The sequence below is a fragment of the Corapipo altera genome, unplaced genomic scaffold (assembly GCF_003945725.1).
Source record: "Corapipo altera isolate COAL_440 unplaced genomic scaffold, ASM394572v1 127719, whole genome shotgun sequence".
Classification (NCBI taxonomy): Eukaryota; Metazoa; Chordata; class Aves; order Passeriformes; family Pipridae; genus Corapipo; species Corapipo altera.
In genome coordinates, this window is record NW_020885171.1 from 1 (window position 1) to 11,049 (window position 11,049).

General features: G+C 58.5%; 1 protein-coding gene across 1 annotated transcript in view; it reads right to left on the reverse strand.

The window, feature by feature from the left end:
- Positions 1-3,802: 3,802 nt before the first annotated feature.
- The window catches only part of LOC113940063 (fer-1-like protein 5), a 22,271-nt gene continuing 15,024 nt past the window's right edge, over positions 3,803-11,049 (reverse strand). Inside the window, 15 exon segments of the mRNA XM_027631120.1 lie at positions 3,803-4,070; positions 4,147-4,285; positions 4,363-4,472; positions 4,566-4,774; positions 5,026-5,125; positions 5,509-5,650; positions 6,588-6,683; positions 6,753-6,841; positions 7,312-7,451; positions 7,754-7,902; positions 8,410-8,580; positions 10,016-10,107; positions 10,192-10,320; positions 10,322-10,348; positions 10,430-10,580. Coding sequence (XP_027486921.1) covers positions 3,963-4,070; positions 4,147-4,285; positions 4,363-4,472; positions 4,566-4,774; positions 5,026-5,125; positions 5,509-5,650; positions 6,588-6,683; positions 6,753-6,841; positions 7,312-7,451; positions 7,754-7,902; positions 8,410-8,580; positions 10,016-10,107; positions 10,192-10,320; positions 10,322-10,348; positions 10,430-10,580 — 1,852 coding nt within the window. The 3' untranslated portion in view covers positions 3,803-3,962.

Sequence of the window (11,049 nt, forward strand, 5' to 3'; positions counted from 1 at the left end):
TTGGATGCCAAAGCTGATGCTTCAATAAAGCAGGAATAGTTTGAGAAATCCCATTCAATGAAAGAATGGGAGAACTCTTTTCCCATTGAAGCCCAGCTGCTGGATGACCTCCCTGGGCAAAGGCTGGGGTTAATATACCCCTAGCCGTGCCCACCTCCCTTCCCATGAGGCCCCGGGGGAAAGGGAGTAGCCCAATCCCATAAGGTATAAAGGCTCTGGGAGCAGAAGCACCTGGTTTGCATCTCTGATTTAAAAATCAGGATGGGTGAAGAGCCTGACAAAGAAAAGGACTCTTAATGAGAGCAGGTATTGTAGTTGGTATTGGATTTAGTATTCGAATTTGTATTTGGGATTGTATCTTGTAAGAAAATGAGAGCCATTCCCTTCAGGAAAGAAAGCCTATAGCTTTTGGGTGTCAGGTGCAGGTGAGAAAACTTTCTATATGTGTGGAAAGGGTTTTGTTAGCTTGCCGGAGCCCTGCACTGAAACTGCACCTGACTCACAAAGGCTAGAGCCTTTCTTTCCTAGGGGAAAGAGTGTCGGTTGCTTTCGGAGCCCAGCAACGAAACAGCAGGTCTAACTCCCAAAATTAGCATGAAGTCCCCTCCCTGCACAGCTCCGCCGCTCGCAGAGGGTAGGAATCCCCGGTACAAAAGGTCCCCCACGGTGCCCGGGGGGTGTGTCCGGAGCCCCCCGGAGTCCCTCAGAGCCCCCATCCCTGCCAAGGACACATGGGCTGTGTTCCTGCCTTTCCTGGCAGGCGCCCCTCCCTGCCGGGAGAAGCCTCGCCTGGCACCGGGAGATGGCTGCGCGGCTGAAGCGCTGCGGGGGGTGGCAGCGGGAGCTGGAACGGCTCGGGTTGGGGGCTGGAGCGGCTCGGGGCGGGCTGCAGCGAATGGCGGGGGCTGGAGCGGCTCGGGGGGGGGGGGCCGGGGCGAGCGGGGGGGGGGGGGGTGGGGCGTGGGGTGGGGGCTGGGGCGGCTGGGGGGGGGGGCTGGAGCGGAACGGCGGGGGCTGGAGAAGCGCGGCGGGAGCTGGAGCGGCGCGGTGGGGGTTCGAGCGGCGCGGGCTGGGGCAGCGCGGCTTGGCCGCGTCCTACCTGCGGGAGCTGCGGGACAAGGGTGATCCTGGCGGTACCGGAACGAGGCGCGGGGGGACCCGGAGGGAGCCCTGGGGATGCCGGGACCCTCCCGCGGTGCTGGGCTGAGCCCCCGGGGCTCCCAGGGCGCTTCGCGACGGGGGATGTGGAGTGATGTAATAACGAGAATCAGGAAGTGCTTCCACGGACCCGCGCCCGGTTCGGGGGCTGTGCCGAGGTTTGAACCGGGAAAGAGCCACTGTCTTGCAGTGAGGACCAGGGGAAATGGCCTTACAATAAGAGTGGGGAGATTCGGATTAGAGATTAGGAAAAAATTGGGTGGTCACGCATTAGAATAGGTTACCCAGGGAGGTGGTGGAGTCACCGTTGCTGCAGGTGTTCCAGAGGTGTGTGGATCTGGCGCTGGGTGACGGTTTAGGGGTTACAGTGGCAGTATTTGGTAATAGTTAGACTGGGATGCCGAAAAACCCGTTAGGAAAAACTGCTCAGAGGCTTTTGTATCTTTAAACAGCAAGGTATTTGTTTATTCGACGTTGGGAACAAGGGCTGAACCTCAGGCTATCAGGTGCAGTTTGTGGGCCAGCCTGACACTCCATGGGCAGCAAGAGCTCTGTCCTGGCACCTTTTGTCTGGGAGGAATCTTAATCCGTATTCAGTTTTGGAAGTCGGACTGGCAGTTGCAGTGCGGGGCTGAAACAAGTGAACAACACCCCTTATCCCCAGGAATGAAAGCCCATATCCTTTGGCTTTCAGGTGCAATTGGTGGTCCAGCCTGAGGACTCCATGGGTAGCAAGAGCTTTCTGTGGTGGCACATTTTGTCTGAGAGGAATCTTCGTCCTTATTCAATTTGGGCAGCTGGACTGGCAATTTCAGCTCTAGGACTCCTGCAAGGTAACCTCAGCCCTTTTCCCCCAGAAAGAAAACTCTGACCTTCACGTTTCAGGTGCAGCCTGGGCCAGCCTGGGCACTCCATGGGCAGCAAGAGCTTTCTGTGGTGGCACCTTTTGTCTGGGAGGAATCTTTGTTTGTATTCAATTTTGGGACTTCTATTGGCAATTTCAGCACAGGATTCCTGAAAGCCAACAACAGCCCTTATCCCCAGGAAAGAAAGCCTGTATTCTTTGACTTTCAGGTGCAGTTGGTGGGCCAGCCTGGGCACAAACCTGAACTCAAAGACTGACTGAAATGACCCAAATCTCACCCAAAACTCCCCAAAAAATGATCTGAAACTAACCAAATCTCCCCAAAAAATGACCCCAAACTCTCCCAAATCTCCCCAAAAAATGAACAGAAACTGACCCAAATCTCCCCAAAAAAAGAACAGAAACTGACCCAAATCTTCCCAAACAATGAACAGAAACTGACCCAAATCTCCCCAGAAAATGAACAGAAACTGACCCAAATCTCCCCAGAAAATGAAGAGAAACTGACCCTAATCTCCCCAGAAAATGAACAGAAACTGACCTTAATCTCCCCAGGAAATGAACAGAAACTGACCCAAAACTGACTGAAATCTCCCCAAGATATGACCAAAAACTGACTCAAATCTCCGCAAAAAATGACCCAAAACTGACTCAAATCACCCCAAAAAATGACCCCAAAACAAACCAAAATCTCCCCAAAAAATGACCCCAAAACAAACCAAAATCTGCCCAAAAAATGAACAGAAACTGACTCAAATCACCCCAAAAAATGACCCCAAATTGACTCAAATCTCCCCAAAAAATGAACAGAAACTAATCCAAATCACCCCAAAAAAAGACCCAAAACTGACTCAAATCTCCTCAAAAAATGAACAGAAACTGACCTAAATCAACCCAGAAAATGATGTAAAAATCCAAAACTGCCTCAAATCTTCCCAAAAAATGATCAGAAAGTGACTCAAATCTCCCCAAAAAATGACCAGAAACTAATCCAAATCACCCCAAAAATGACAAAAATCTCCCCAAAAAATGACTAGAAATTGACCCAAATCATCCCAAAAAATTACGAGAAATGGACGAAAATCTCGCCAAAAATGACGAGAAACTGAACAAAATCTCCACTAAAGGTGACCGGAAACGAACCCAAATTATCTCAAAAAGTGACCAGAAACTGACTCAAATCTCCCCAAAAAAGGACCCTAACCCTAACACTTAACCCTAACCCTAACCTAACCCTAACCCTAACTAACACACTCTGCCTAATTCTAGACACTAACCCTAACACAAACACTAACCCAAACCCTAACCCTAACCCTAACTAACCCTAACTAACCCTAACCCTAAGCAGACACCCAAGAGAAAAAACAAACGATACTGACAGCGGTGGGCAGTGAATTGGCCTTATAGCCCAAGAGGGGCTTATTGGGCACTGCTGCGTGTCTGGAATGGGCTAAACCGCGATTCTTAAATCGCGCTTCGAGACACACTCTGCCTAATTCTAGACCCTAACCCTAACCCAAACCCTAACCCAAACCCTTCCTAACCCTAACCCTAACTCTAACACACACTGCCTAACTCTAGACCCTAACCCAAACCCTAACCCTAACCCAAACTCTTCCTAACCCTAACCCTAACTCTAACACACATTGCCTAACTCTAGACCCTAACCCTAACCCAAACCCTAACCCTAACCCAAACGCTTCCTAACCCTAACCCAAACCCTAACCCTAACACTAACCCCCAGTCCACAGAGTTTGAGACGACACTTTGATGGTTGGTGGACATTACTTTGTTAATTCCTAGAATACTCATCAGGATGTAGCCTCTGGAGCAGGACAATCCACTCCATGGTGGGATAATCCAAAAAGAAGAGAGAGAGAGGAGCTCAGGGAGGGGTTGGCAGTCAGGGAAGGGGGAAGTTGAGGGGTTCCTGGGCTTCTTAGGCTGGCATTGCCCCTCTGCCAGGGGGATGCTCCATTTTAGGATGCTCTGCACCAGCAGGATGTAGGACACGGAGTTGGTCAACCATTTTAACAGTCATAGAACTCTGCAAGGAGGGAGAGAGAGGAGCTCAGGGGGTGTCCCCAACCAGGAGAGGTGGGATTTGGCGGGGGGGTGCTCACCGGGAAGAAGACGTGCATGAGGAAGAGGAGCAAGACTGCCACCAGTGCCAGCCCGGCCCAGCCGCAGTAGCGCCAGCGGATCCCATAGCGCAGGAGGCGGAGCGGGGATTGCAGCCACAGGAACGAGGACTTGGAGCGCCTGCGGATCACAGGGAGGTCAGACACCCCACCCCTGATCTCCCTCCCCACATCCCCATGCTCCTTCCCAGAACTCACCTGGGTGCCGGCAGCGTTGGGTATTTATTAGGCTCCTCCCGCCCTTTCCCCGCCGGCCGCTCCTCGGCCTCCTCGGCTGTCAGCAGCTCCAAGCTCAGCTCCAGCTTCCCCTGGAGGGATTGTGGGGGCAGCTGGGATGCAGAGCGTGTCCCTGCCCTCCTCCATCGTGGCTGCCCCCCATTATCCCGACATTCCCAACCTACAGAGAGCCACTGGGCACCGTCCTCCTGCATCATGCAGGGCCACCAGCCCCGCGTCCGCCGCATTCGGAACAGGTTGATTGAGGAGGGGGCCAGGGCTGGGGTCCTGCACCAGGGCCAGGGGACACTGTGGTGCTCCCAGGACATGGCCCTGCACAGCCTGGGGGTCAGAGCTGGGTAGGGCAGCTTGGTCAGGTTCAGCTCCAGGACACCTGTGGGGAAAGGCAAGGAGGGAGAGTTCCCATCACCAGTGGGAGCTTCCCATCACCAGTAGGTGCTCCCCTTCCCCAGCAGATACTTTTCATCACCAGTGGGTGCTCCCTGTCCCCAGTGGATGATTCTCATCATCAGTGGGTGCTCCCTGTCACCAGTAGGTGATTCCCATCATCTGTGGGTGCTCCCTGTCACCAGTGGGTGCCCCCCAACCCTCTGGAAGTCCAGGGGCAGGAAAATGGGGTCTCACCCAGAAGATCATCTGCTTTAAACTTGTCATTGTCCCACACTTGGAGGATGAGTTTGGGTGGCACCTTCAGCACTGTCTTGTCCAGGCTCCAGACGTGCTCCTGGGGAGGGGGAAAGGGGGGTCATGCTTGTCACACTCGGGAGTGTCCTCTGTCACCCCAGGGTTCCCATCACCCATCCCCAGGGCCCCTGTCCTCCCAGGGCCACCCCCAGGTTCTTTGTCACCCTGGGGTCCCCATCACCCAATCCTGGGGTCCCTGTCACCCCAGGGTCCTCATCATCCATCTCTCGAGAACCTGTCCCCCCAAGGCTATCCCCAGGTTCTCTGTCACCCCAGAGTCCCTCTCACCCCAGGTGCCCATCACCCACTCCTTTGGTCTCTGTCACCCCATGCCCCCCTCCTTCCCCCCCCTCTCTCTGCCCCCACCCCATGCCCCCCTCCTTCCCCAGTCTCTCTGTCCCTAATCCCGGGGTGTCCCCCCACCCTGCGGCCGATGACACAGAGCTTCTCAGCCACCAGGAACTCGAAGGGGAACAGGAAGCGCCAGTTGAAGGCACCGTGTCCGTCCCGGGAGCGGTAGTGGATGTCTGTGTGCTGCCGCTGCTCAGGGAGACCATCCAGCCACCTGCAGGGACGTAGAGCACTGCCAGGGGGCACAGGGGACTGGGGGTGGGGATACTGGGCTGACAGGGAATCTGAGAATGGGCACCTTGGTGTGAGAGGGAGGCTGGGAATGGGGACCCTGGGGTGACAGAGAGTCTGGAGATGGGGACTCTGAGCTGACAGAGACCCTGGTGTCACAGAGAGACTGGGGATGGGGACACTGGGGTGGGTGATGGGGATCCTGGGGTGACAGAGAACCCCAAGTGGGTGATGGGGACCCTGAGGTGACAGGGAAACTGGGGATGGGGACCCTGGGTTGAGTGAAGGGGACCCTGGGGTGACAGGAAGAACCTGAGCACAGGGACACGGCTATCACAGCTGGGGGCCATGGGGGGACTGGGGATTAGGACACTGGGGTGACAGGGAACCTGGGGATGGGGATCTTGGGGTGGTGGAGAACCTGGGATGTGTGAAGGGGACCTTAGGGTGACAGTAATCCCAGGAGTGAGTGATGGGAATACTAGGGTGACAGAGAACATGGAGAGAGAGACACAGGGACCCCGGGGGTGAGTGATGGTGGCCCTGGGGGGGGGGGGAGAACCGGGGGGGGGGGACGATGGAGTGACAGGGAGCATGGGGCTAGGGGATGGGGACTCTGGGTGACAGAGAACTTGGTGATGGGTGATAGGGATACTGGGGTGACAGGGACCCCAAGAGTGAGGGATGGGGATACTGGGATGATAGGAGAACCTGGGGGTGGAGACTCTGGGGTAACAGGGAACCTGGGGATGGGGACCTTGGGATGATGTAGAACTTGGTCATGGGGTGACGGGGACCCTGGGGTGACAGAGTCTGGGGATGGGGACCCTGGGATGACAAGGACAGATGTTGGGGGGTGACAGGGACCCCACAGTGATGGGGACCTGTTTTGGGGGCACACACGTGTGCCCTGTGCTTACCCAGTCACATAGATGTCACTCATGCGCTGCCCCAGCAGGTTGGTGTCCCCGAAGTCTGTGTCCCGCACATTCCACACCACACAACGCAGCTCATACCTGGGGGGAACAGGGCAGTGTCCCTGTCTGCCGAGGGATAGCTGCCCCAACCCCCCCAGAGCCACTCACCTCTCAGCCTTGCGGGGGTCGATGTTCACAGGGGGCCCAGGGGGTCCGAGGTTGGAGGGGAAAATGTCAACCCACATCTGCAGTTTGCCCTGTGTGGGGCATGAGGGGATTGGGAATGGACACCTCAGGCGCCCCTTGGTCCTGGGGGACCCCATCACCCACCCCTAGGGTCCCTGTCACCCCAGGGTCCTCATCCCAGGCTCTCAGTCACCCTGGAGTCCCCATCACCCATTCCCAGGGTGGGTCACATCCCCCTGGGTGCCCATCATATCCCTGCACCCCAGCATCCCTCCCCACCTGGAGTTCTGCATCATTGTGAGGTTCTATCACCCCAGTCCATCTGTCCCTGTCACCCCAGGGTCCCCATCATCCACCCCCAGGTTCTCTGTCATGTCAGTGTCCCCATCACTCACCCTTGGGATTCCTGTCACGCCAGGGTCCCCATCACCCACTCCTGGGGTCTCTGTCACCCCAGGGACCCCATCCCCAGGTTCCCTGTCACCCCAGTGTCCCCATGCCTGTCCCCATGTCCCCCCCCACCCATGGTGCCGGTGCCCACCTGCTCGAGGCCGGGCTGGGCACTGTTGTAGAGGGGCCGTGTCTCCAGGTGCTCAGGTACAAAGGGGCACAGGTTGAGCACATGCAGGGCCAGGCGCTCCCGGGGGGGCCCGGGGTGGCGGAATGTGGGGGGGCCACTCTCTGCACAGGGACCGGCACAAGTGGGACAGGGCCCAGACACACCCCCAGATCCCCCTCAGACTCCACCCAGACCCCCCCAGACTCTCCTCACCCCTCAGACCCCTCCAGACCCCCCGCCCCAGTCCCCTCCACACCTCTTCCACATGCCCCCAGACTCTCTCAAGCCCCTCCCAGACTCCCACCCCACCCCCTCCACACCCCCCCAGACCCTCTCAGTCTCCACCCAGTCCCACTCCGTACCCCCCCAGTTCTCTCCCCAGTCCCCCCAGCCCCTCCTGGACCACCCCAGCCCCTGGACCCACCAAAGTGCCTGAGGAGGAAGGTTCGGTGGTTGAAGGTCACAGCCAATCCGTCGGGGCTGAACTCAGGGGTGGGCAGCCCCCGGGTGACAGCGACGAGCTCCAGGGTCCTGCTCGGGCACAGCTGATCCCTCCAGGCTGCAGGGCCCGCGCTGAGGGGCAGAGGATGGGCAGGGGGCTGTGAAACCTCCCCACCAGCTGTCCCCCCTGTGCCCTCTCCTATGTATACCCCCTGTGCCATCCCACTGTGTCCATTCCCATCCCTCATTCTCATCCCTGTGCCCACCCCAGCACTACCCCTATGTGCCCACCATCCTCCTTGTGCCCTCTAATCCTCCTTGTGCCCCCCCGCCCCTCTGTGCCCCCATCCCAAGCTTCTTGTGCCCACCCATTCCCACTCTTGTCCTCATCCACTCGTTGATTCCCTGTGCCCATTCCCAAGTGCCCACCCTATTCCTACCCCTCTGTGCCCCCCATCTCCCTGTGCCCCACATCCCTCTGTGCCCCCTCATCCCTCTTCTCACCTCCTTCCAATCTCCCTGTGCTCCCCTATCCCCCTGTGCCCACCCCATCCCTGTCTCCACTCACTCCCTAACTCTCTCCCTGTGCCCATTCCCAAATGCCCACCCCATCCCCCCATGCTCCCCCATGGTACCCACATGTGGTGCAGGGTGGGCAGCCCGCAGTGGGCGCGGTGGTTGGACAGCAGCCGGTTCTCCAGGTCGATGGAGGTGCTGCCGATCTCCTGGTCCGGGGGGAGCCGGTCACGGTCCAGCAGCGTCACCTTCAGGTCCTTCTCCAGGGGGATGGTGGCCGTCATCTCAAACATCCTGAGGGGGGGGGGTGGAACGGCATCTGCACTGGGTCATGTGGGCTGGGGGGCACCCCGACCCCTCCCAGAGCCCCTCATATCCCCCCAGAAAACCAACAACCCCCAACTCCCCAGACCCCCACCCAGACCCACCCCCAGACACACCTAGACCTCCCCCAGACCCTCCGAGATTCTTCCTAGACCCCCCCAGATCCTTCCAGAAACTCCACAGACCCCTCCCATATCCCCCAAAACAACCAACTCCCGACCCCCCGCAGACCTCCCTGACCACCTTGAGACTCCCCTACACTCCTCCAGACTCACCCTGACCCCACTCAGATGCCTCTCAGACCCCTCCAAACCCCATCCAGATCCCCTCAGACCCCCTCATTTCCACCTAGACAACCAGCCCACATCGAGCCCCCGCAAGATCCCCATCCAGACCCACCCTCAGACATCCCTAGACCTCCCCTAGACCCACCCAGACCACTCCCAGACTCCCCACAGACTCTCACAGATCCCACTCAGACCTTTCCAGACCACCCCAGACCATTCAGACCCCTCCAGAACCCCCCAGACCTCACCTAGATCCCCCCCCAGCTCCTTCCAGAACCCCCCAGATTCCTCCCATATGCCCCCAGACAACCAATCCCCCAACCCCCCCCCAATCTCCACCCAGACCACACCCAGACCCCCCTAGACCCCCCCAGACCTCTCCCAGACCCCTCCAGATGCTCCCAGACCCTCCCCAGACCGCTCACACCCCCCAGACTCCTCCAGACCCCACCCAGATCCCCTCGGACCCTTCCATATCCCCCCAGAAAACCAACCTTTCTGACCCCCCCAGATCCCTCCCCCAGACTTACCCAGACCCCCCACCCCAGCCCCCCTTGAGATTCCCTCCCCTAGACTCCTCCAGAGCCACCCAGACCCCCCTCAGATATCCCTGTCAGACCTCACCCAGTCTTACCCAGAACCACTGACCTCCCCCAGATCCACCTAGACCCCTCCCAGATCCCACCAAGACATTGTGTAGGGTCACCCGCTGGCTTGGTGAGTGGGGACCCACAGGCACGGGGAGCTGGTGGCACCAGGATCCACCAGCACAAGGAATGGGATACCCAGTGGAACAGGGACCCACTGGCAATGGGAAAGGGATATCTGGTGGAATGGGGACCCACCAGTATCAGGAATGGGACATCTGGTGGCATAGGGACCCTCCAAGATGGGAATGGGATATCTGCTGGCAGAGGGACCCACTGGCATTGGGAATGGGATATCTGGTGGCACTGGGATCCACCGGCATGGGGAAGGGGGACCTGGTAGCACAGGGACAGATTGGCACAGGGATGTGCTGACATGCAGAATGAGCCCCCATCCGCCCAGTACTCCCCTCCCATCCCTGTGCCACCCAGGGATGACTGTGCCCACAGGCCCCCTCAGCCCATCCTCACCTGCCAAACACGGGCTCCAGGGTATTGGGCACGTAGTGGTCCCGCTGGCCCAGGGTCCTCTTCCCCAGGGACACCCGGACATAGGGGTCACTCTAGCAGCAGGGAGGGCACAGTCAGGGTGGCACCAGGGCAGGGAGAGGGCAGGAGACCCCCCCTAGGCCCCCAGGGGTCCTTACCAGCCCAGTGACATCACAGGGGGACAGGTCGAAGGCCCGGACGATGTAGACCCGGACCAGGCAATCCTGGGGTTTGCTGGGGGGCAGCTGCTGGAAGTGCTGGGGGGGGGGGGGCCCCCCCAAGCCCCCCCGGGAGGGGGGAGGTAAAGAAAGGCCCCTGGGAGAGAATCCCAGCCGTGTACCCCTGGAGGGTCTCATGGCCCCAGCTCTGGGGTCCCACGGGGGGGGTCTCACTCACCTTGAACTCACCCACGGGCTCAGAATCCTGCCCAGGCACAGGGGGACCACCTGGTTTGTGGAGAGGGAAGGTCTGGCAGAAATCCTGAAGCCCCTGGAACTCGGGCACGGCCTCCAGCTCACAGCCATAGATCTGTGGGACCACGCCCAGCCTGGGATTTATCCCTGTTCTCATCCCTGTCACCCTCATCCCTGTCCTGTATTTATGCTTCTCCCCATCACAGACCTGTCCCCTTCTTCATCCTCATCCCCTTCCTATGTTTATCCCCATCCCAGCTTCATCCCTGTCTTCGACATCCTTGCAACTTCATCCCCATCATATCTTTATCCCCATCCCTGTCCCCTTCCCATCTTCATCCCCATCCTTGTCCTCTTGTTCAGCCCTGTCCTTGTCCTCATCTGCCTCCCTTCATTGTCCCTGTCCCTGTCCCCATCCTCCCTCCCTCCTAATCTCCATCCCTGCCCTTGTCCTCAGCCCGTTTCTATCCCTGTCCTGTCCCAGTCCCCACCTCATCTCCATCCCTATCCCCATCCTCATCCTGTTTCCATCATCCCTGACTCCATCCCTATCCCACTTTCCTCTCTGTCTCCATCTGTGTCCTTGTCCCCACTCACCCCTGT